The 27,375-nt window shown below is 39.5% G+C and overlaps 1 protein-coding gene across 1 annotated transcript; it reads right to left on the reverse strand.

Moving 5' to 3' along the window:
* Positions 1–1,148: 1,148 nt before the first annotated feature.
* On the reverse strand, positions 1,149–27,375 carry SLC17A8 (solute carrier family 17 member 8; the record flags this gene model as incomplete). The annotated part of the gene is made up of 12 exons (XM_079549523.1): positions 27,269–27,375; positions 19,590–19,842; positions 17,437–17,555; positions 12,454–12,568; positions 11,891–11,978; positions 9,068–9,154; positions 8,138–8,277; positions 6,465–6,614; positions 4,616–4,748; positions 3,296–3,406; positions 2,043–2,170; positions 1,149–1,487 (listed from the first exon to the last, which is right to left on the reverse strand). Exons 1-12 carry the CDS (start codon positions 27,367–27,369, stop codon positions 1,149–1,151), a joined length of 1,764 nt encoding a protein of 587 aa, XP_079405649.1. The 5' UTR covers positions 27,370–27,375.

Consider the following 27,375-nt stretch of genomic DNA (forward strand, 5'->3'; position numbering starts at 1 on the left):
TGTCATGATGAATCTGAGTCGCAGCATAATATGGCATGTTCCACTGTCTGATTCTAAAAATGGTTGAAAAAAAGCTAAAGCCACACTATGCTGTAAAATATATACCTATAGAAAAAGAAAATTACTTTTAGACATAGATATTCTGCTATCTCTCAGATGCTACAGTATTACATCTTTTGCAACAGTGAGGCTGTGGCATTGATGAAGAAAAAGTTGTAGATCCAGAACTAAAGACTTTACTCATCTAAATAGACTTATTCATCTAAATAAGTGCTGTTGGGGTTGAGTCCAGGAACTCTATCAGAATAATACTAGAAAAATATATTTAAATTACTTCACAACAATTAATTGAGAAATCTAATGATTTCCTTTCATAAGGATTTATAATATTGCACCACTAAAGATGATTTAATATTCAAAATTATGTCATGCCAGCACAAAACCTTTGAAGGGGGGCAAATCTTACAAGTATCCATTTAATTGCCTCATCCAGACCCCGTGGATTATACCTATAAAGCAGACTGACAATCAATTTTAGGGAAATGTTGAAGCAATACTGTGCCATCTCTGCTACCTTTTACCTTCCTGTAGTTAAGTGACCATTATAGGTTACAGCCTCATGTCATAAATCTGTTTTTCCCTCCACTTCGATCTTTTGCAGTTTTCAGTTTGACACGGGTTAAGCAGCTCAAATGTTAATCTACAGGAATCTTCAAATGGCAAAGCAGTGCTTCTCAGGGCAGATTTGTGTGCCCCACTAATCACATACATCACTGTGGATCCACCATCTAATATGACCTTTTCTGTTGTCTGTTCAGATGAGAATAAAAGGGTGCTCCTTATTCCAACAGTCATAGGCTCACACAAGGCAGAAGCTCTGCCAGGACCAGTCATTGAACAGCTACAGGAGCTCTGTCCAAGGGAATCCAGTGGCAAAGTGAAGATTTAGTGTCACTTCTCCTTGTTCCATTGTTGTTAGATCTCTTCCACAGTATTAGAAAGCAAGTATTACCCCTTGTGTCTAGCCAACAAGGACAGACATTACACAGTTGAATCAGAAAATAAATATGGATACCAGATGATTTGGGGCAGCTTTGCAGAAGGGAAGATGGGAATAGCTGCTATACAAACCTTAGAATTTCAAGTATTTATGACAAATCTTGAAAATTCCCATTTTCATAATGGTAAGAAGTCTGTTCTTCTGTGTCTTGAGTCACTTGCTTTTGCTTTCTCCATTCCCTTCTTTGTATTTCACTGTTTTGACTGGTAGCACCATATGTTTTCTTTGCACTTACAAAAGTTTCATTGTTCATCTCAGTTTCTTCAGCCAGTTCATCCTGATCAATTATACCACATTTCTCTTCATTCAGGTTTTCAGGGTCAGCCCATTCCTGCTTCTCCCCAGAAGCAAAAATAGCATAGAATATTACTCCACTGTAGTGCACCAGGGCTGCGATCAGAAAGACATTTTGCCATTCTTCGCGGGTCTGAAAAAATGATCCAGGTCTCATTAAGTTTGCGGTAAAAAGAAATATTAATGTCTGAACTATACTATGAATTAGCACATACTGATCTTTGTTTGATTCCTGATGTAACAGATAACACAATTTATGAGATGTGAATATTTTAAATTTCATATCAAGGGCTAATACAATACAATAGGAAAAGGGACAAGAAATATTCATGGAAAAGCAGATCTCTCCCTAAAACCTGAGTTATTTGGTGATTGCTCAGGAACCCTACTATGGATGCATTGCAGAGGTGTTTCATGAGTAAGCCTGTTAAGAATTCACTAGTAGCATGAGGATACTGAAGAGATTCAGCCTGTGGTGGTATAAAATGGTATCTCCCTACACAGATAATTAGTTTACAACAACTGAGAATCCAGCCTCTGCACTGTTGTAGAAGTGAACTTTTAAAACAACAATAATAGAAAACAGCTGAAGATTAATGATGAAATTGAGTTCCCAGGAAAATTGGAAATGTGTTAATTTTCACTGCATAGAACAATCCTTTCCCCAGGAAACATGGAGAAACATTACCTTGTGTTTTGTCATTGCACCAACGATGAGTGGGCACACCATGCCCGACAGCGTCCCCACACCATTGGAGATCCCCATCAGGATGCTGGCATAACGTGGGGCTATGTCCAAGTGATTCACATTGAATCCTACAACATACCAGAGACAACAGTCAACTTTGTGCTACTGGGCCAATACAGTTTTCTCTAACTGTTCTGGCTAAGGACGCTTTCTGGAAAGCATCATGTTTGTAATATGTATTTTTCTTTTTAAAAAGATATATTTTAATTTATGTAGTAGTGTTTTTTAAACATATTTTCCAATTCTTTAAGTTATATCTAATGAAACAAAACAAGAAATATATAAAATATATAAACCAGTCAGAAAACTAGTTGTCATGACTGTAGCACATCTTCTTGGTAAACATTTCATTGGAAAATGAGAGAGTAAAAATCAGCTCAGATAATTATCATGCTTTAGGTGATGAAAATTAGTCGTAAGTGCTACAGATGATCACTGGAAAGGATGATGAATTTCAAATCCATGTGATTAAATACTGTAAAAAAGCTGAGTGCTGGGAAAATTCTGCAATATAATTGATTGATAGAAGCCGCCTGCCATGCAAGCACCTCATAGCTGAGCAGCGCAAATACTTCCCATCAGTGTAACCCTGAAAAGATGGAAGATCAGCAGTTATTTTGTTTTGTTCAATAGATCCATTTCTTGGCAGTCTTCCAGGAGGTGGGCTTTCATCTTCATAGGAAGATGTGTCACTTTTAATAGCAGAGATACTGGTGGAACTACAAAGCCAGAGAATGGTAAGCCTCAGAAAATGGTAGAAGCAGCAGTTCAGATTAACAGGGTTGATTATAGGATGTAACAGAGACACAGCTGGCCTAGGAAGCACAAACTGGCAGATAGGGTTAGCAGTGGGATTGCAACGAGTATCCCTTGAGCTCATTTCAGAGTAAATCTCTCTCCTTCCTTTAAGGGATACTCATTATGGAAGGTGGCCACCACTGTAAACGGCATTAGCACAAGGCTGGTATGAACTAGAAACAAAACAGAGCAGGTTCTTTCAAAGCTTCATGTCCTACATGCAACACCTTTCATAGATACTGAAATAAATTAATTCTGATATAGGAAGTAGTAGAGAACACTCCATAAGTAGCCATGCTAAAAGCAAACAACAATAAAATGACAACAGGAACAACACTGAGGGTAACATTCCTTTTGTCAATAATAAGGAAATGAATAATAAGATCAATTCTTACCTGAAATTGCAAAGCCACTGAAACCTACAGCTAACACCAGAAAAGAAATAGCCACGCCTTTTGTATGAGAATAACCAACCACCAAAAGCAAGGTTGCTTCCATCCCAAAGCCTGAAAATTAAACATATGGACATAAATTACATTGCAGGAACACGTGAATGTTTACTGTTGGGAATATACTTGCTGGAATATTTTAATATATTTTATTGAGAATATACTTCTTACTCCCCCTCCCCTGTGTAAATGAGCTGAGTGATAAAATAAATTGACTCATCAAGCAGTATAGAGAAATAATGAGAAAGTGATTCTCTATGAAACACTGTAAAATTCACAAAACAAAACAAAAAAAAAGGGGGTGGGGGAAGGAGAGAAATATTTCTTGCCTTCAATTTCTTATGGCTGCGGTGAAGTGACAAGTTCTTGGCAGATGGAACAAAAGACTTTTTCAGACAAGTGTGTCAGCAACAGAAGAGGACATGCCTGGGTATCACAGAAAACTTCCAGGCTTTGCCTTTGGTGGAAATCAACATTTCCTAATATTTAACTTTACAATCCCTCTGTTTGTTGGTTTTTGTTTGTTTGTTTGTTTTTTAAATAATACTGAAAATAAACCTTGAATATACAATTAATAAAAGAATCCTTTGTGAAGATGTATAGCCAAGCACTGCAGGCATCTCTATTTCAGGCACCCCATGCCAGCCATAAATAATGTAAGCCAGAAGCTAGAAGAAAAGCATGACTCCACAGTCATGCTACAGTTTAGCATCTGTACAGTTTACAGATTTGCCAATTACATGCAGATCCCATTGATTTTTCAGTTCCAATGACCAATCTAGAAATAAACTATTTTGTGCTCAGCAAAAATGAGTTTGTCCATCCACCGTGTTTCTTTCAGCTGATCTCTGCAGTCTGAATTTGCCAGTGGATGCTTCTGGAAGTGGAACACAGGAACACAGCCAGTTAATGGAGGGTTGTGAAGGGGTTCCTGCAGCACCACAGGATGTGGCTAGCTGTGGCAAATCAAGTTTTCAGCATGAGGCCTATTTTATCATAATCTCTTCTGAGCCAGTCTTCATTGCCCTTCTAATTATTAACAACTTGTCTTGCCTCCTCTCTTTTTAAAGGCATGCTTGTATGAGTAAGGACTTAGAGCATAAGGATGTCTAATATCAGCTTGCAATTAAATACTCCAGATTAACCAGCTGCAAATGCAAACTAGAGTAATTTTCTCATGTTGCAACAAAACATTGGCTGAACTATGATATCTACACCAGGTGCAGCACACAACTGAAGTACTATATTTTGGGAATCCAGTAGTACCTCCACAGTTCATGACCTTCCTTACAGTGGTAGTAGTTAAAATCTTCCTGCTCCGTAAGAAGTCAGCTATCTGCCCTCCAATGGGCACAATGATTGTCATGACCATGTGGGGAACTGCAGACAAAAGGCCAACCTGAAATTACAAAAGTAAGTGCTTACTGCTCATATCCTTCCTTGGGATTTAGGGGGAAAAGAACAGGAATCATATATATAGGACACATCTTTAGCATACATCCTTGTGTGGACTGTGGACTTTTTCTTCAACAGAATCTGCAGCAAAGACCTTAAGCTACCCTTGTCATTAGGGTATCATCATCCCATCAGCATTAGGGATTTCCAGGAGCATGAGGGACTCCAGCATGCTTCCTATCCAGGCAGTGGCAGCTTTTCTCCCAGCTCTGAGCATCTGTACACAACCTATAATGGGGCTCAAGCTATAATAAGAAGGAAAAAAAGAGAATTCTGCCTAAAAGTTCTGGAGTTGGTGCTCTAGAGGAATTTTCTCTCTCCAATGGCCAGCACTGGAGTGCAAGACTACTACAGTTTAGCTCATTAGAGTAGATACCCAAAGTGGGGTGATGTGAATATCTCCTCACTGTCCTGGAGGAGAAGGCATAGCACAAGAATCTCACCATAGAAATATCATGCAGTGTCTCTGCTTTTTTGGTGGTTGCTCTGAAGAATGGCATAGAGGACTGCAAATATTTTCTGTTGTAGATACCAGAAAGCAATTACTTATATGTCCTACAGTGAAGTGTTCTGTCTCTCAGTTTACAACTGCTTTTACATATTTTTATTATTCTGTTCTCAAGGAGATCCTTTCTGCATAGAGAATCTGTTTCTTGACGCTATTATAATGAAGGCAGCATGTGTGCATTGCATGGACAATAACTATATAGAGTATAAAACCTGAAATTATATTAGAATCTTACAAATAAGCATACATTTGAGGTAATGCATATACTTCTGCTCTTATGGTAGTAGGACCTATAAATTGATGCTCATTTTATCACATTTTCTGGCAGAGTTCCTACTTTTTCTGTAGGCTCTGGTACTTATCCCAAATACAAGAAAAGACTCTATTTTGTGGCCAGCACATTATGTTATAGAGGTTTAACTCTGAAGAATTCAGTAGGAATTCTGAGTTTTACTTTCCTTACACTAACACTAAATCAGCTTTACATTTGTTTTTAATTAGTGAACATTCTAATATTTGTGAAAGACAACTGAGAATAAACAAATCTACTTTCTCTTAATAACCCTGTTCTTCATACCATTGCTACAGTAGGCCATTCAGAGTGTCATTACCCTGAATAAATAATTATTGCTGTAATCAAATAGCATGTTACTATATGAAAATTATTATATAACAAGTAGGTTTTTTTAAAGGAAAGTTGGAAGAACTTTCTCGTACAACCACTCCACAGTCCACATACACACTCTAAAGGGAGATTGTAGCAATATTGGCTTTAATGAAGTGGCAGGAAATATCAATCCATGGAAAATTTTAACCCTGATTGTTAATGAAATGTACTGAAAAAGAAAGAAAAGGAGGAAAACCATTGCCTGCCAAGTACTGCCAAGCCACCAGCACTTAAAAAAAATCTATTTACTTACCTGCTGGTTTCTATGAAGTGTTTCTTTGTTACCAGTGAAAGAAAATCGTCCTTTCTTTCTTTTTGCTAACAATTTGATGCTAGCATGTTTTCCTATCTATCAAGTCTGTAAAAGTATGTCATCCCAGTTACCTGCAATAATCTACTGAAATGACTGCATTGACATCTGGGCATGTCATTCTCTGTCTCCTAGAATGGAGTCTGAAGGTTACTGCTTCATCTCAGACATTTACCTTACTTATTGCAAATCCAAAGACTTCTTCAAAGTAAGCAGGCTGACTTATAAGGAGCAAATAGAAGGTCCAGCTTCTACAAAAGTTAGCCACAATGATTGCATAAACTGGCATTGAAGTGAAAAATCTTTTCCAGGGAGTACTAAATTTCTAGGGGAAAAAAGGAGAAAAACAGTAGGTAGAAAGTTTCTTCAGTAACAGGACTATCCATTATATTGCATAAAATTTACATTGCAAATTGCTTACAATGTCAGCCTGAATTAAAGGCGGAAGAAGAGAGACAGAAAATCTTTCTTGGAATCGTTAAGATTTTTAGGATAACTACTGTGCTATTATTGCTCTGCTCACTGAAATCACACAATTCTGTTCTGAAATCCTGCTGTTGGGATAATAGGATCAATAACAGAGTCAAAGAATACTAGAGGAAATATTGTTCTGTTCCCCACTCTCTGTCATAACAAGGTTTGAGATGGTCCTACAAAGGGCTTATGAAAAAAGTGTTCTCCAAACTAAGAAACACTTAGTAACACACTAGCAGGCTACTACTTCCTTCAACCTAATTCATTTCATTCAGCAAAAAAGCTTGTAGTAGAGGATTTAATTCATATAATTTGCTTTCAGCATTTCCAATTTATATTTATGCTTAAATATTCCATACAGCAGGAGCAAAAAAATATCTATTCACTTGAAATAAATATCAAATCAGAAGCCTAAATAAGTAACTATTGCAATATTCATTACTATTGGTCCTTTCTTTAAAATAGTAGCTGTGTTCCACAGGTAACCGTGTCTGCAGTTCATGTGTGGACACGTGATGATGCAGTCAAATCTCCATGTAGCAAGGGCAAAATCATGACCTGATACAAGTGGGTATGTCTCCAAACAGTGACTTCAGCCAAACCTCAGGAGCATGTCCAAAAGGGGGGCCTGATACTTTATGCTTTCTCTTACAGTTATCTAAAACATGTAGAGGATAGGGTTTGGAGAGTTGACCTTTTTTTTCTTCTTCTTTTTTTTTTCCCCCAGAATGTTAAATAGTAAAGCCAAGGAGGGGTAATGTATTGAGAAAAATCTTTGTTTTTTGCCTATAGCAATAATGAGTTACTTAAAGAAATAATGTAATACTTAAAGGGATAGTGTTTGACAGGAAAATAAGTTTTGCTTGCAAGTTCCCAGGATCCTCCTAAGGAGAGAAGTCTTAATACAGAGTACTGAACTACCGTGTGAGAGAGCAGGGCAGAAGTCCCAGTCTGACTGAGAATTTCAGTCATCCTTGGCAGGAGTCCATAAGACAGCAAGGTAATTTAACATCCAGAGCCAGATCCTTATTATGGTATTTCCATTAGTTTGGGGACTTATTTTAGAACAAGTCTGATAATTGCTCAAGAACATACCAGAATGTGTTGTTTCCTGCTCTCCCCATCCCATTCCTCTCCCTAGGCTAAGGATGCTGTGTAAACCAAGAGCTGAAACAGCCCTACAGGTTTTGCCTATTGCTGAATTTGTCCTGTACACTTGCATGAGCCTCATCCTGCATTCTTCATAACACAAACAGCCCCTAAACGTCAACAGAAATAGTTCTGCTGTTCTTATGAAGCTAACTGTATCTATCCCATTATGTGCTGGTGTTACGCAAAGAGCTCACGAATTATAAAAGCCTTTTTTTTACTTACGCCTGCACTAGCAAGGCTGGCTCCTTCTCCAATACTTGTTTCTATATATACCCTTTCTTCTCTGGTTATTGTCGGGTGTGCAGCTGGACTCTCATAGGCATGAAGCAGCCAGAACATGTACCAAACAATCCCAAACATTCCTAGAGCGGCAGGAAAAGCAAAACTCAGTTTTAAAAGCCAGTTAAGCCGTACTTCTAAATCTAAAAGTGTTAAGGTGATTTCAACAGCCAATTAAACCAAATCTCCATTAAAAAATATGCTCAGAGAAGGGAGAAAAAATGATTCCCAACTCTGTACATACAAATGCTTGTTTGCAAAGTGTTTGAGCATTCTGTTGCTCATATGATACAGTATGTGTAGGGCAGAAAAAAAGTAGAAACAAAGTTTATGCAGAACTGAGAGAAGAAAATAACAGAATGATCTTACATGTTCACATCTGCATACAAAGGCTTCACAACCAGAGAAGATAGAAAACTCATCTCAACTGCATGGGACAGATTTTTCAAGGCACAAGGTTTCTGAAGCTTCCAATCAGCAGCATATGTTGACCCTTATGCCGTATAGGGTGCTCTGGGATACGTATCACTTGAGTGCTTGTGTTGTAGAGCAACCTGCACAACTGTACCCAGCCCTGTCATGGGATGACCATGTGTTACTTCTGCCAAGCACACTACAGAAAACCAGAAAGTTATTCTTGTTGGTCCTTTATACCATGGGCTGTAGTCTGGTCATTACAATTTAAAAACATACTGCAACAGATTACAGAACAAAAGTTTTCAGAAGCTGCCATAAATAGAGAATAATTGGGAAGACCCACTTGCAACCACTTCATTCGTCAGAACAGCTTTGATCCATATCTATCACACAAGCTTAACAAAACTGTAGGCAATACCAGTTGAGGAGAGGAGATTCTTTATGTTAACAACTCACCATAAATATAGAAGACTGATGACCATCCTATATACTGTACTAGCACTCCTGCCAATGGCATGGCGACCACTGCACCTGCATATGACCCTGAGGAGAAAAAAGGATTAAGAAAACACATCAGCAATGTTAAATGAGTCCAGCTCTTACTACAGGCTGGCATCTTTTTTCTTTTCTTTTTTTTTTTTTTGTGAACATTTGATGGGATGGCAGCTGTTTGACTGGGACAGAGAGACAGGCCCTTTGCTGCAGTGGGATCATCTGGCTCATTCTGCAGCCAGAAGGAATGTGGTAACCTAGGTAAATGGGATTCACAAAGCTGACACTAATGGCGTACCACCACACAGGCGTAACTTAAGATCTGAACAGGGGATTTCCGCTTAACTTAACCCTGTGGCATATGAAGGAAACCTCAGAGAAGCCAACAGCTTGAGTTTCAGAAGCCCTCATGGTGTCCAGAAAGCCCGATGGCTGCCGATATGCTGAGAAGCTTCTGTCATGACTCTAGCCCCACCACCCGACAAGCACTGCAAGTGGAGGCTCACATCAACCCTGAGTCTGTTTAACCACGTTTAGTTTATGCCAGTGGCATGAACAAACACACAGAATAAATAGCCTAATGTTGACACAGGACAATTTAAAAAAAAAAAAAAAAAAAAGGAAAAAAGTGAGCTATGCCAAGGTTTTCAGGTTGGGAAACATACATTACTGGCTAAATAAATTTTTGAATGACTTGCAGAAAGAACTGAGAATTTAAGTACTTGGAAAGAAATTTCAATGACGATTCCAAGGAGGATTCATGTAATCTGGACATTTGGCATCAGCACAAAATAAAGACATGTGAGAAGTGTTGCTTTGAATTACTTTAGGAAATAAGATACACATACTTTTGACCTTATTATATACTTTGTTAACGAATACCTATAACCTAAAACTACAGGCAAATGCAGAAGTACTCTTCTCTCCATTCATTAGCAAACACTTCTCGTTGCAGTGACTCTTTGTATAATTAATTCAGTGTTCTTGCAGAAGTAGCAAGCCCCAGGCAAGAAAATAGAGAAACTAGGAACACGGGTAACACAGGGCTTCATAATCTTTCCATCATCTCTGTTCACCTTACAAGAGTGAAAGAGAGAACTGATGATCTGTAGCAACTGAAGTGGGTGCTGAGCTACGGGATGGATCTTTATCTGCTGGGCTTTCAGCATTGAGTGTGGAGAAACCTCTCTTTTAGTCTGTTCCTCTGCAGAAATTTGAAACTCCTAAGTAATCACTAAATACCAGAGTCATTTGTAGTAAAAATAGCATTCCCAGAGTATTAAAAGAAAACACTTTTTTTTTTTCAGTCTTCTTTTTTTTTCCTACTATTCCACATGCATTTTAGCCCTGCATTTTCCCAAGCTTTTCAGTTCTACTGCTAACAGACAATAATTTCCTGTGACTTTTATATTCTCTATTACATATTCTCTCTCACAGACATTTGTCTTCAGCTGGCTTTAACTCATCAACGCTTATTTTCTTTGTTTTTTCTTCCTCCATTCTCAGCTGCTCACTTTTCAAAGCATTACTATTTCTGATTTGTCTTCAGTATTATTAAACACCCTCTCACTGTTCTGAGTTCCCTTTTAGAATCATAGAATCACAAGGTTGGAAATGACCCATAAGATCATCCAGTCCAACCATCTCCTCATCACCATTGCCACCACAAGCACTAAACCATATCACGCAGCACGTCGTCCAGACACCTCTTGAACACTGCCATGGACAGCAACTCCACCACCTCCCTGGGCAGCCATTCCAGTGCCTGACCACTCTCTGAGAGAAAAAGTTCTTCCTTATGTCTAATCTAAACCTCCTCTGATACAACTTGCAGCCATTACCCCATGTCCTGCTCGTTGCCTGGGAGAAGAGGCCAAATCCCTCTTCACCACAACCTCTCTTCAGGAGGTTGTAGAAGTGTACAAGTGGGAAAGGAGAAGGCAAATGGAGATGTGTGCTTTAGAGGATAACAACAGACCAAAGTTATTGAGTAGGACTTTTCCTTCACTCTCACAACGGCCCACCTTAAATCACACCACAATTGTTTCTGCTCCATACTCTGGACCTTCTAGGGTATGAGAATGGAGGAGGTACATTTGGGTTATGCCTTATCTTCCTCCCATTTAGCCTTTTATCCAAATCCACCATGAAGTCAGTAAGAAGATACAAGCATTCACAGCTTTCCCTGAAATCAGCAGCTAGGCTAGCCACTGAAATGAGATGAAGAAATGAAAGGGCTAGAAAGGCATGAGAATCAAGGTAGTCTTCTCCAGAAAGAAAATGTGGTAGTGCAGAGTGATCGGCAGCATTTCTTTTCAAAACCTGCTACCCAGAGGATAGAATTAAAAGAAGAAAGACTCTTTATTCTTAATATGGATGTGGATGAAAAGAGAACAAGATGTAAAACTCAGTACTTTTCCTGCTCCATGCTTCATAGAAAGATCGAAGGCTCTTGTCAGGCTAAAAATTGAATGAAAGAATTTCATTTCTCCCATCTTTCCACTGGATTCCTTTTCCCAAAGCCTTCTGAAATTTCCTGCAAGCCACCTTCTAGAAGTCTGTCTGCCAGTAGTAGGAAAGACCCAGTGAGCAGAACAAAGAACAAGACTGACCAAGCCCTCAAGTTGTTTAAAATAGTTGTTAAGTGCATGCTTAATTAAATAGTCAGTTCAATGCATACAGCAGATAGAACACCTAAAGACTGAGCAAATGAAAAAAAAAAAAAAAAAAGTGAACCATAAAATGAATAATATATATGTCAATACACTCATAAGCCTATCAACTTACCACAGAATGATGTCGTTGCCAACCTGCTTCTCTCCAGTGGAGGAGCCCATTTACTCCACATCCCATGGCAGGCTGGGTAGGTGACACCCTGGCAGACATTTCACACATCATATGATTTGCTTTCACTGCATTCCTACTTTAAGCAGTTGCTGAAAGAGTTAACCTTTCTAGCTCATTGTCACTACATCGGAAGGGTTAAAATAAGCCTGGGAGAGATTTCCTTTGGGGAGTGTGAAGATGGAAACTAACTTAAATAGTATGGTGTCCTGGGTTAAAAATGCTGAGACTTGCAGTGCATGCAGTGGATGGCTTAAATAGGCAGAACTAGGTCTATCTGCAGCACTATTAATCTATTATCTTAAGCTCCTTTTAAGATAAATTTAAAAACATGAATCAACATAAGAAAAAAATCATCACTGTAAAAATACCAATGCAAAAAAAAAAAAAAAAAAAAAAAAAAGAGTAGCAGGTAGAACTGTAGATGGATCAGAAAACCTGACCAAAATGTTTCAAACTTTTTTAAAAACCAAATTTCCCCAAATGAAAGTGGTGAATGTTCTTACCTCTACCAGACCTTGCAGAATTCTTACAAACATCACACAGCCGTAATGTACTCTTGCTGCAGAAGGGATGAACATGTTCAGTGTAGATGTTAGAAAAATAGCTGCTCCAAACACCCTTTGAAAAAAGTATCACAAAAGAGAATGTAATTATTATCTGCTTTTCAGAAGCAACGTTGTTCTCAGGTGCAATCTCAAAGACAACTTCTCCACTGCCCACCAAGTCACCAACACAGATAATTGTAAATTTAACTTATTGGCAAAAGGGGTAAATACACATAATGTCACTACATTTTCTTCCCTGAATGAGATAGGAGTTTTATGCATGTTTAAATAAAGGTTTTGTTTTATTCCTCTATCTCAGAGGATGAGACTTTGGTGTAGTTGCTGGTGGCTAAGCTGTTTACACAAGCCCTGAACTGAGAGCATTATTCCTATTCTGGAAAGTACTTGAATTCTTTTGTATCAGTAGGGTTTGACTTAAATCAGGTAAAGTCTTGTTCAAGTGCCTTACTGAAATGTGGGAGCGTGCTGATTATTTCCTCTTCCTGCAGCTTAAACTCCTAACAGCACAGTTTGAGATCAACTCCTTCCCAACATCAGTTCTCTAAATAATAGATAAAAGCGTTCTTTCCAACTGTAGCATAGAAGGGGTGCTTCCTCAAGAGAGCTTCTGGGAAAGACATGATACGAACATTTTGTTCCCTGCTTGGGAAGAACACTTCCTGCAGCTGGGTGCAAGTCAGCCAGGGTTCTCCATGCATCAGAGCCTTTGGGAAATCTTTTGCAGCCTTCCAGAGGTTACCATCCATTAGAAAAATGGGAAGCAGAAAACTCTGTGGTAGTTACAGATCCAAGAAACATCCTCAAAACTTCAGAACACTCAGAGGCCCTGGGGATACACTCAGAGCTGGGTCTGTCTCATTCCCCACAGTCTATGGGAGCTCTTCCCAGTAGAGACACGGGCTTTTCTCAGCTTAACTGAAGAGCAGTGCAAACTTAATGCATTGCATTAATAATAAACAATAGTGACGATAGACATGATGGACAGCTGGGCCACAGTGCAGTCATTTCAGTACAAGATGGTTTCAGGTTTGCATACTTTTTTACACCCAGCTGATCGAAGTCTCAGGTTCCCTTTTTGTACCACAGACAGGATTCAGTATCTGCCACATTCTGAATATCAAGAGTTCATGACTCCAACATCTTTGGAAGATGATATGCAGGAGGATCCCCTCTCAGATTCTCTCACAGCACCGAAAACTATTAGAACTGGCAGAAAGAGTTCATTCTGCAGATAGAAAGCTGCACTGGCTGACGGCCCTGGGAATCACTGCATGTTAGAAGATGGGAGGTTGAATCAGAACAGCCTTGTCTTATCCCAAGACTGAGGGTCACACCTGAGTTTCATCTCTCCCTTGTGGCAGAGGTCCTCAGCTCCTGGCTACACTGATGCTAGCTGGCAGCAACTGCTCTGTGAGGACCACAGTTCACATTCCTTTTCAAACTGCTCAAACTCACTGGTGTTGAACAGTTCTGAATTGGCTTATTATGCCTGTGCCATTTAAAAAATGACAGATGACACATTAAGCTTCATTCTGATATAGGAATGGTATTAGATATTTAAACTGAAATAATGACAGCAGAAATATTTTCTCCTTTTTGATTTTTCTGCCAAAGACATATGCAGATCTCGCTATGTATGGCTATTTATCATCTTCCATTGGAAAATATTCATAAACTTTTAAAACCTTCTGATCTCACAAGCATTTTTTTTTCTTCTTCTTTTTTTTTTTTTAACATACATCACTTCATATTTTAAATCCAAGTTTATGATCATTAATTATGAGGAATTAATGATAGCATTATAGCTCAAAGAATCCACAGTCAGATCAACATTGTTTTTTTCTGATCCTGTACACCTCTTGACAAAAGCAGCAGCTCATGCCTGGACAGCTCATAACCCGAGTGACAGGAAAGCAATCAACACATGAACACAAAAGCAAAGAAACTGAGCAAAGCTGACAGAGGGAAGTGACAAAGGAATGAATTTGTATGGAAACTAGTCTGAAAATCTGAAGTGGTATGCAAAGCCTGTGATTGCGTCTTGACATTTAGGAGGCTGCTTTCAAAGCCAAATAAGCATTTAGCTAAGAAATGAGCATCACTGAGAGCTCTGTTATGGTCAGTGAAGAGTTTTGCACCTTGCATCTTCCTTGGCATGAGTAGAGTTATTGGTTATGTTATCCTAGAGCTACTGGCCATCTCAGTGAAGTACGGCAAATTAAGTAGAAAAATAAGCTATAGAGCAAGTGGAAGAATGAATAAGCCATAAGAAAGAGAACATGTTTTACTACCCAACCAGCTAGCTCTCAGGATTGAGTTTCCAATCTTTGCTACTTCAATTAATGCCAACTCCTAACACACCCACGTTGTAAATGCATCATTTACACTGTGTTGGAACCAGCTACTCTTTTGTTACTAACAGGCTAAGCAGTGTTTCTGCAAATAGCCAGCCAGCATCTTTCCAGCAGTTTCCAGCCTTCAATCCCAAAGAAGCTGGTCTCCACCATGGACAAGAATACACCAGTTCTTTTCAATTCATTGATGTATTCTTTTCTCCTCACCACCGTGATCCATTGCCAGTTACCACTTAGCATCAAAACAGTTTTCTCCAGCAACAGACTCCTCTGCCCAGCAGTGTGCCATTACCAAAGGCTGATACCAGGGGGTGCTTTATGTTTCACGTCTCCTCATCACAACCAAAGAATCAAGAAATTTTGTTAGGACACATGTTGGAGGATAAGCAGTAAATCAAAAGAACACAGTCACTAAATAGTCAGTGAACTTTCTGATGGAACATAGATATATACAAATTTGGACATGCATAAAGCAACTTACTTGGTGTCAGGTGGTTTTAATGCAAAAGCATAAAGCACTTAATATTTTCCTCTGTTCTGAGATCTGTTTGAATGCCACATTATTATACACAACTATTTGCAATAATGCTTGCTGAGGGCTGGGGGAGGGGGAGAATTTCCATGCATGTTCAAGGTTCCACAGTGGTGAGCAGAATTTAAACAGGTAACAAAAGACTCCATACCTAAATCTGTAGCACAGTAATAGGGCAGAGTCTCATCTCATCTCATTACTGAGCACAGTTGTGAGACAGAAAACATTTGTCTTTCTAGGGGAGGTGGGTTCACAGGTTGGCCCCAGCTCTGCCTGTGTCCTACCCTGTGGTGTTAGCAAGCAGATGTTACCCCTCTGAAAGGGAAATACTGCTGGATCTACCCAAGCAGAAACTGGTAGGGACAACAAAGAATAAAGGAAAAACGTAGAGTTAGTCAGATCTGTGGTCCTATTATTATTACAAACAGGAATACTCTTTTAGTTTATCTTTTGGTTGGGGGCGTTCTTCCTCAAGCAGATTCTATTCCCAAACCCAGTCATAATTAAATCTATAATGTGGTGTCATACTGTAGAATCAAAATGAGTCTGAAAGTATAGTGCGGACAGAAATATAGCTTCCTGTGCATATGCATGATAGATACCTAAGGAAGTAGTTAGCTGATAGAATATGTTGAGCTATTGGGTATACTTGGTTGATTTTACTGTTAACAAAAAATATAAAGGTAACAAAAGCCAAATTAATAATATACTGAATTATTCAGCCAACAGTGCACACATCTGTGTTTTTGAGCCCTTCAGCTGCCAAATTTCATGGCAAGACTGGAAAGAGAGGGAAAATGATTAAACCTAGCTAATTTGTTTGGCTTATTCAACAGAATGAAAAGCATCCTGCTTAGGCACCTCAAATGGTAGAGAAATAAAGAACTAAGGCTGCTAGCAGTGTTGAAGAATTGCAAACTGAACTCAGAGTAACTTTTTGTTACAGATAGAGCAGAGCTGGGGCTGAACTTCTGGAAAATTCTATGGGTTGACTCCATCCTGGAGTCATTTCCATAAGAGACAGCGGTGAGGAGAATGCTTAGACAGCCTTGTAACCCCTGTAACTCTCTGAAGAGCACAGAGCATGAAGTACTTTTATTTGAGGCAAAGCAATGCAAAGCTGGTCTTAATTTTTTTTCTCCAGTTGTGAAAGCCACTGGAGATGGCTTCAAATCTTCTTTGCAGAGAAAAGTGTGAATGCCAACCCTCTTTTTCATCTGTAGATCTCAAATGTCTTTCACATGCACATCTCATGAGTTCATTTACAACCAGCTGTCTTCAGACAAGCTCTTTGTTTCAGCTGGGATTATATTCCAAATTCTGCAGACTTTTTGAAGTTAAGCTTAAAAACAAAATTGCCTTTGGCAAAATTAGCAGCTTTTCTTATTGTCATTTTCAAAAATAGAATTAAAAACAACAACAACAAAGAAACAGCCCACAAACAAAATGGACATAGAAATAATCTGTGTAGAAGTTCAGACTTTGTCATACAGAAATCATGAGGCTCTATTAGAAAAGTTCTGGGCAATCCTAATTACAGACATCACTACTGTATCCAACCGCAGACAGCATAACTATGTTGATTTCATAGAAATGTGCATGAGAATGGGCTCTAAATGCCTAGCTTTAAAATTTATGGAAAATTTCAATCCACAGGGAAATTTTAAAGGAGAAAAGTCAAATTTATTTGGAAAAAAATAATTTGGTAAGTTGAGTTAAAAGCACTGAAGCACTTCTGAAAGACAAATGCTACAAGCATTAGCTCAAACATCAGGTGTGTGTTCCAAACATCCTCCAGAAAGCACTGTAGTTTAGAAAACAATAAATGTGTAAATATTTGAGATGAGCAAATCACTTGGAAGAAGCAGAAATCAGACCCATTACAGAAGTCTAGCTCCTTTTTTGGTTATCGACATTAATACTGCAAGTTCAGCTTCAAGTTCTTTAAGCACCTTTGTTCACTGTGTTAATAAGCAGTATAAAACAGACATTCGTAAAGCTGTAAAGCTTAACTCTTGCTTACTGTTTTCTAACCTGTTAGCAGCCAATTTGTTTGCAATGAAACCTCCTGGAATTTGTGTCACAATGTAACCCCAGAAGAAAGAGCCGTGTATGAGTCCCACTGTCTCTGGATCCCAGTTGAATTGAGCTTTCTGTAAAAGAAACAGAAAAAATGTAAAATGAAGCACACTTATTATTAGCTAAACACTATTTGCAAGTCTCACAGAAGTCACCCCATCCTACAGATCAAGATAATCTCTTTGCACTGGTGTTACTGAGATTGAATCTTCTCCATTCACGGCAAAATGCTGCCAAATTGATAGGTGGAATTACTGCTTCTGCTGTCAGGGTGACTAAGAGAAAAGAGTTTAACCAAAAGGCAGCTGGTGCTGGCCCTTCATCTTTGGCTCTTGCCACTGCTTCCCTTTGTGCTGCTTAGTCTTGAAGACTTTGTTTTCGGGCCTGCTTGGTGATATAAGAAGGATCTGTTGCTTTTCAATGGGCACATCCATTTACTCAACAAGATTGCTCAAGCTGGACTTTGTCTCATCAAGGTACAACTGACCATCCAGCATCTACATTAAATAGTAGTATGGGAGCAGAAGACGTTTATAGAAGAATGGGGAGAAGGGTAACATCTGAAGAAGTAATCTAAAAGTTAGGTTAACACTAGCTGACTAGTGTATCTTCTATAAAAAGTGATGCCAATCGTAGAGTTGGATTTGGATACAGAATACCATCCCCACGCAGGTCACAGATGGTTCCTAGCCAATAATTTCTAGAGCTAAGAGAAATATTTCTACATGTCATCCTTGAATACCAAATAGTTTCAGTCTCCTCAAATCTTCCTGATTAAGGGCATTTCTCTGATGAGTCTGTTTTAACATACTCTGTTCAGAAGAGGGATAGTCAAAACCCAGAAAAAAAAAAACAACATAGAGCAGTGAAGAAAAGGTGACCCAAGGTGCCCCTCCTGCTCATTGTTCTTGAACACCTAAACAGGGCTTGACTCAGTATAATCACTCTAACATAAGGTCATTGTCAATGTTTTCTCCTTGAACCTTCAATTCAGAAGAGCTATTCTGAAGAAAAGAGAAACCATGGTTGTTTTGCTTAATGATTATTTTGGGGCTAATCACATGGCAAGGAAAGGTGGTTAAGCATCACAGCACAGATAGTTTTATATTCTGAACTAAAATCGTCACTAAAACATGAAATACGAAAACTAAAGAGGTAGGCCCTAACATCTCCTTTTTTCATATTACTTCGTGTGTATAGAAAAAAGCATATGGAGTTGCAATTCAGTTTTCAAAATATCTAACTTTCTACTTAGTTTCTTAGTGTTAATTTGTAAGGGCTGAGACATCATGAAACATAGAGAAATTTCCATTATCAGGAGAGGCTCATGCCCAGACAGAACAACTTGGTGGTGTTATCTCAAGGGAAACTTAGGGAAATATCAGGTAAGAGTCAGTATTCCTGTGAATAACCTGTTACAACAGAATCCAACAATAAGCAAGTTTTATACATGCAAGAACCGGTATACATGACAACCCAGCCCTGTGCCATGGCAGGACTGGAGAAACTTAGACATGGTTTGAACATACAGTTCATTGGGTGCATTTTTAAAAGTCTGTAGGCATCTTCTGTGAACCATGTGCCATCCATCACAAATTTGAGATAGCTTGGCACCTATTTCCAGTTACCTCTAGACAGCACTCCCCACTGTCAATAACTTGCAAATAACTGTTGCCCTATTGCCTACTTTAAAGTCCTGAAATTCATCCACTGATCTGAATAGGGATTAGTGGTACACAGAACGATTAATAATTCCTTCTGTAGCAGCATCAGGGTGCATTCCCCTGAAAGACAGTAAATGGCAAAGACTTCTGCAGCTGAAACAAAATCTGTCTGCAGCTGAATGACTGGAAACTTGATAAGCACACAAGCCAACTCAGTTCTCATTTCTGCTATTTACTTTCCGTATGTCATTGCAAATGCTCATATCACACAGATTTCTTGTGTGACTTAGAGACCTAACTGAGGATAAAGAACCTACACATCTGTAGGAATCCAGACTTGCATGTCTTCCTGCCTGAGTTTTTGACCTCTACATGCACTGTTCTTCGATATGTGGCACTTAACAACTCTCAAAGGAGAACAGGAGATAGAGGATGGCTTCTCACCTGCAGCTCTGGTTTGCCATTAATATAAACAGTACTATTGTTCACCATTTGCACGATGGCGACACCCAGGTTGCACCGAATTCCAAAGGAAATGCAGAAGCCCAGGCCGCTCATGATGGCGATGATGTAGCGCTTGGGCAGCCCACAGCAGTAACAGTCACACACTTGCGGCTTGCGGGCACTGGCCTGCACAGGTCTCCCCTCTTCTGTCAGCTCAATGTGGTCCTCCTCAATGTTGGTGCCATCGATTTTCCTAAGCAGAAGAAGCAAGAGAAAATAGAAATGCCTTACTGTGAAATATAGATGGACAATTAGGTGCTGCAGTCAGCTTTTAAAGCACTTCTTTGTGAGGGGTTTGCCTCTTGGCGCTTTGATGAGATCATGCTGGGCACACACAGCCTGTATTTTTGTCACGAGCAACCCCTAAAGTTCCAAAATCCCAGACATTTGGCTGGACAGCTTGCATAGAAGTGCTTGTGGGCTTTTCACAAGCATCGTTATGAAAGGTCTGATGAGCTCTGCTGCGATAAATCCTGCTGGTTGTTAACAACGTCAATATACACATGAAGAAATCCATCTTCTAATTAGATCCACTGAACAGACTGGCAGCGAGTTTCAAGGAAAGGGCAAATACAGCATGAAGCGTATTTTTTCTCAGATTCAGTTTAGATGTTGGGGGAAATTTTTCCCTGAGAGGACAGTGAAGCCCTGGCACAGGCTGCCCAGAGAAGCTGTGGGTGCCCCATCCCTGGAAGAGTTAAAGCCCAACATGGATGAGGCCCTAGGCATCCTGACCTGGTATCCTCATTTAGTGGTCACCAACCCTGCCTTTGGTAGGGGGGGTTTGAACTAGATGATCTTTCAGGTTCCTTCCAACCCAAGCAATTCCATGATTCTAAGAGCCAGGCCCAGGCTCTCTCTGTACAAAGGGATTTGACAACAAGTAACCCCTCTGCTGTGAAATATCACTCACCACAAGAAGTTAGCTCATTACAAAGCTCAATTCCTGTTGTTGAGCATTCTACCTTTTTCTTTAAAATAATTAACGTTCAGTGAGATCTGAAAATTAAGCAACTTTCTGCTCACTGCCCCTCAGCAGCAGAGGCTGAAGGGGCTTCACCTGGGAGCAAATTTTGTGTGGGCACTGCAGTGCAACTGGGGAGAATACAGAGGGAAGGTCCAGAGACACGGACTTTTCTGTTTACTTCGGAATAGGAGCAAATGGTACCTATGCATGTCAGCCTGCTCTCACTGCACCAACCATAGGGAGAGGGAGGGCCCATTGGAGGGCAAACAGCTGCTGCCATCAGCCCAAGTTGCACTCTGTAGCAGCATCTTACAATACAGATGGTCTCATCAGTACAACAGTTGCCCATTGCTATTTCCTGCACTTACGGAACTATTTTCCTGTGCTAAAGCAATTAAAAATTATTTGGTCTCCCAGTTCGATTGGAAATACCAACACCCTGTGCTGTAGGAATGGGGAATGTCTCTGGTGGGAAAGATGAGATCAGAAGGAACTGAAGACACACCATTAAACTGGAGCTAAACACTTCCTTTCCTAACATTAATTTCTAATGCCTTTGTTTTAAATGCATATACAGGCTTTCCAACATGCCAAAACACTTAAGCACACTCTGAATGCATGGCTGCCCTCTGAACACCACCTGCAAGATTAGGGTTAAGTGTTCTCTAAAGGAAAGCCTTGATCAGCAGCTGTGTTAGGAAGCCTTTTAGCTTTGGCACTGCTGTGAATTAGTGGGTGCAGGATCCAGCTTTTTTTGTGTCCGCCATGGAGGTGCTCTCACCACTAGCAAAATGTGAGCACATACTTAATATAAAAGAAGCTTGGCTTGATGTATAAGATGATGAAATGATTTAATTCATTCTTTTCTGGTAAGAAGTAACTTATTTCCTTCCTTCAAACATCTGGTCTGAAATGTATCTAAAATCTAATGCACTTCAGTCTTCCGTATAATAATCGACTACTAAAAAATATTTCCAGAGCACGTATGGTTGGGCTACACTTGGCAACCTACACAGTGGTTGGCTGGCTCTTTCAAGAAAAGTTTTGTGTTTAATCACAGCCTTCTCCAATTCCTTTGTGTCTAAAGTACTGCCCATAGCCTAATGGATGGTATTCCATACTCAAGGTTTTGCAAATACAGATGATATCTATAGCTTCCTGAGCTGCTGCATGGGGATTTAAATAGGAAATTTCACTTTAAATTGTTAGCATTTATAACTTCCAAGCTCCATTTCTAGCTTCAGGTGCATCATTTGCTATATTACTGTTTTTTTACATCGTATAATAAAACTGTTAATCTAGTTTTATTCTCAGCAACAAGAAAAAAAAAAAAAAAGAAGCACGATGGAATACATCAGTTCACACTTCCAAGAAATACCAGAACTGAAATGGTTATTTGATTTAACCCCTTGCTCAGAGCAGTGCTAACTGTGAAGTTAAATTGGCTTGGTTTAGGCTGGAGTGAGGACTTCGCATTAAAGCAAGGTAACGCAGGAAACATGATAGGATTGTGGTATTATTGAAGGTGACTGAGATCTTGCAATCCACTGGCAAAGAGACAGCACTGTTGGTGAAATGAGAGTACAGACAGAAACACGGCGAGGCACTTTAAAAGAAAGACCCTGTGTTTTCCTTGCTCCATGTGCTCATGACAGCTGGTATAAACCATATAAAATGTCAAAAATGAAGAAGGCAGGAAAAAAAAAAGACAATTATTTCTAGAGCTATTATTGTTAACTCAAAAGATCTATTAACAAAAAAAAAAAAAAAAGTAATTTTATTGTCTTACTCCAGAGTAAACTAAGATACTGAATGAATTAAAGCATAATTCCTCATTTTCTGTACTTTTATCACTCTGTTTATATGAGAGAGATTATGCTTTAATTGGCTCATCATTTTTGGACAGCTGGCAAAGATTGGACATATCATCCAAAGCAAAAACATCTGCTCCTTTCTGGATGCTTTCAGCAAGCTGTCAATTCACATAGGCATGAAAACATCCTTTGACTCCAAATTCACTGTTGGCAGTGTTGATGCAGGACACTATTGTCCAGCAACGCTTCTGCAGAGGAATTGTTTTGCTACTGTATTCAACTACTCACTAATAAAAGCAGAATGAGAACTGATTCATAACCTCAGATAATCACAGAATATTTGGTATCTTGAAAGCTTAACATTAACCGTTCTACTATAGCAGAGGTGTCTCAGAGAAAACAGTTCCAAATCCAAAAATGAATCTGGAGCAAAGTGTAAGCAGCGCAAGCATTCACACAGTCTGTGTTTGACCTTGCATTTTGGCCTTATGTCACTGAACAGTGTAAATGTAGAATGGAGGTATGACAAATCCATAAAGGATAAGAAATAGATCCTACAGCTGATCAGTATCATTTGGCAGTGCCATTGAAATTTCCCTTGTTGTACACTAATAGTTTAGAAGAGAGCTGTTCAGAAACAGTCTTCTCTTTAATTATTTGAATAATGCTGAGAACATTTTGCTGGAAGATGTTTGTTTGGTATTTATATCCCTCTGATGTTTTCAGCAAGCACGCAACACTTGGCACACAAGAACATCTTGGCTGTTTGAAAATATCTACATCTATATTCCATACCCAAATATCATAATTACTGCATGTAACATTTCTGCATCTGACATTCTTTTTCTTCTTTTCTGAAGAGCTTTAACTCGCAGTCATGTAAAGTTTTGAAAGAATGAAAGTTTTTAAAACTTAATCAGTCATAAATAAAATTCATAGTATACATACACATTTACCAATCTGTAATTTATGCATTTTAGCATAGGAATTAGTCGTTCTTCTAATTACGTAAGTGGGATAGAGCTGCACATGTTGCTCTGAAAGTAATGCCTCCTATTTATTCCTGCGGAAACCACAACTGATACAAAGAGCATAACAACAATATCTGATAGAGAAAATTATCAGCTAGAAGACACTATTTTTCAGCATAGTCACCATCATTAGCAGTGCACTTTCACCAACCGTAGACAAAAGCCTGCAAGCTGTACTTGTCAAGATCTGCATCGGCAAAGGTGACTTTACAGCTGCTATCATGACACCATTGCTAGGAAAACATTGCCCACACAGTCCAACTTCCACTGTGCCCAGATCAACTGTTTGGTCTCCATAAGCATTCAGCCACTGTCAATGAATATCAATGGGTACAATATTTTCCACACTGAACAGTTCACCTACACACCTTTGCTTCATCCACAATTCCACGTCAGAGGTCATTCTGTCAGACTGCCCTTCTGCTGCCATCTATTGCATGGCAACAAAACATAAAGGAATATTGGTGGAAAGGTTCTATTGCCATACCAGCAATATTCACCTCTGGCATCGTGGGCCAACAGAATAAAATAGAAGGCATTATTTTTGGAGCAGCCCTCATCTATTATTTCATTTAATTTGATTAAAACCCCATGGATTCTACAAGAAGGAGAAAACATTAATTCTTGCCATGTATTAAAACACTTTATCAAATTCATACTACCAGACTACATGCTTTCATAGCAGGCAGAGCCATAGGTGTTCAAACTTCACACCTACAATACAACAGTCACCGCACACAACAGTTACTGATGATCCTGATGTAATTTCAGAATCCTACACACAGGCTATTGAAAAATATTATTTATCCAAAGGCAGAAACAATCGCTTGAGATCGCATCTACTCTGCAGATTTGTTTGCGTGATGATTGTCTACAGCAAATCTTGAAATTGTTGCAGTAGTGCAGCATTCCTGGCAGAGGAGCCTGTCCAACACAAGGGTAGATCAAGCAGCTTCAGGTTGCAGTTTTTAGCTGACTGGGATGTCTAATTCACTAAGGGCGGTCTGCAGGTGCTACACCTAGCAGGGCCCAGACTACAGTCAGCAGCTGTGTGACACAGCCCATGTTAATTCTCACATTAACCATGTTGTTATTGGCAGGTGAACCTGTTTGGCTTCTTCCCGCTCTGTGGTAAGCCCACTGCTGTCACTAGCTGACCAAGGACTTCTGAAATCTTCAAGATCAGAAGAGCCTTGAATTCACATTTTTTTCTTTGCATACACTGAGCACACAGATGGCCAAAAGTGTTTGTACCTGTCAAGAAGTTTTGCAGAAAAAGTTTTCTCTTCTGGGAAACTTAAAGTGTTCTGAGATCTCCAGCGTTACTTACTCAGGTCTTGAATCCTCTAAATCAATTTTATTCGCTGCCCTGCTATATTTAACTAATTAAGAACAAGCCCCCTTTTGCCTCTGGTGAATTTATTCCAGCTGGTGGTACTCTAAAAACAAATGGATATTTCTCTGAGGTGTTACAGAAGAAAATGCCCAGAGTTAGGATGCTTCCTACGTCTCTCCTGTTCCATCTCCTTTGCCCTTCACCAGCCCCTCAGCTACCACAAGGTAAACTCCTGGGGGCAGAGTCCTGTTTTGCAGCAGCCACAAAATATTTGGAGGCTGCTAACCACCCGTGGGGAGGCAGTGCGTCACTCTGTCACATGCTTGAGCATCAGAATGTATCAATCTTCAAGCAATTGCTGTGAAGACAGGACCTGGTAGATGGTCTTGCCAGACATCAGTTGCTGGATCTTCTCTCTTGTTTGATGAAATGTAGGAGGAAGATTTAGGCTCATCATATTTATCAAAGCTAGGAGTACTTTTCTAGACATTTTGCTGGTTACTATAGCCAATGCATCCTCGGAGACCTGACCTGTGCTAATACAACTATCCACCTATAAATGTGAGAAGTGAAGCCAAATTCTTTTTTTGTTTACAACATATTAGAGTCAATTAGCAAAGCTGGGGTCACAACTGGTAAATACACATATGTATCACACGTACCATCACATAATATATAAGCATACGCTCTTTTTTATAGGCTAGTTGTGGAAAGTTAACTTCAAGTTAAAAACACACATGTTTCCTTCAGAAAACTTTGGATGTGACTGCACATTTCCTAAGAGACTGCTAAAATTGACAGTTCTTGCTTGGGTCTGATTGCAGACACAGTAAGAAAACTTGCATCATTTGGAGTATTTCCTCCATTGACCCATACATTTAGAAAAGGCACAGGCAAACCTGTGTTTAACACAGAAAATGAGGAAGTTCTGCAGACTTTCTTGTATGTCAGCTCAGATCTGTTCACACTGGAACAGGTTGCCCAAGGAGGCTGTGGGTGCCCCAAATCTGGAGGCATTCAAGGCCAGGCTGGATGTGGCTCTGGGCAGCCTGCTCTGGTGGTTGGCGACCCTGCACATAGCAGGGGGGGTTAAAACTCAATGATTATTGCAGTTCTTTTCAACCCAGGCCATTCTATGATCTGTTCTGCTCTGATTCAGCAGTAAAGTTGATGAAGTTAGGTATCAGTGGTATTAGCAGGGCATCCCTGGTTGTACAGCTACAAGAGGAAATAGATCCAGATCATTCAAAGCCTTTGTGCCATGGGCACATGGCAAAACCTCCATACTGGCACACTAGATACAAACCCTGAAAGTATTTGGGTAAGTTAGCAAAGGAAGGCCATAGTGCTTAGAATGTGTGACTGAATGAACAACTCCTTGCAACTAAGTGGAAGGAGATAACTCCATTCAGGTAGTATAGGAATAGTGTAATTGGCAACATAATGGTGAATGTTAGTAACTTCCACCAAAGTATACATGCATGTTTTTCCATACATTCACAATGTAGTATGGTACCCATGAATTATTGTACATTTTCTTGTGATCAAATGCATGTTTGGATGTGCCAAGAACTGTACCTTGACTCAAAATAACTTTCCCAAGAGAAAGAAAGAAGTTACACACAAAAGAAAAACACTAAAAAGATGTAGGATTCAAATAGTACCCTGACCTTGGCAAAGATGAATAACACATGAAGCGTGCCAGCAGTGCCACTAGGCTCCCTGCCTCTCAGCTGTCCATTGCACATCTCAGTGCTGCCAGTAGCCACTCCAATAGAAATAAGCTTCCCTTTAAACCAACAGTCTTATTGACCAAACCAGTCATCTGTTGCACTGTACTTTCATTTATTCCAAACCAAAAATCTTGGTTTACTATCTTGTAAACTGCCAGATTAAGTTCTAAATCCTTAAACCTCCTTTTGCAAACAGCTCCTGTTTTCCTTTGTTACTCTCAATAAGCACACACGCACGCACACGCAGCTGAACTTGGTACTACTTCTATGTGTTTTCTCTTACCATGTTAGTGAGTGAAAAAAAGATTCTCCAGAATTCCTCTGTAATTTAGGAATTTTAAATCTGATTTCAAGAGTGACATAATTTGGGACATTTAGTTCCCATTAAATAATCATTTTTTCTCGTGCAAGATAAACAGAATAATTCACATTTAATCACCTAGAGGTTTTCTTAATTAAAACCCTTCTTCATGCGCTTTGTAACATCAGAATAGTATTTTATAACTTATTTTCACCTCTCCTTTGCTCGGTATAAATATTATCTTATCTGCAGCCACACGCTGCTCCATGCCACTCCTCTGGCACAGTTTGCTTTGCACAGCAGGGCGTCTCACACTGTGGGGATTCAGTAATTTTGCAACTCCAAATTGTTTAACATTCAGAGATTTTTTGATACTTCATTTCTCTTTAAGCAATGTAACCAATGGATCTCGCAAGGAATTTGCTATCAGATTTTACCTTTGCAGATTCCCCAGTGAGTCGCTAACGGTGTTCTTCACCTCTTCCTTTCCTGGGTTAAAAAACCTTTCCTTCAGCGAATCAAACCCTTTGAAAGGCATGTTGTC

The sequence above is a fragment of the Tetrao urogallus genome, assembly GCF_951394365.1.
Source record: "Tetrao urogallus genome assembly, chromosome: 1".
NCBI lineage: Eukaryota > Metazoa > Chordata > Aves > Galliformes > Phasianidae > Tetrao > Tetrao urogallus.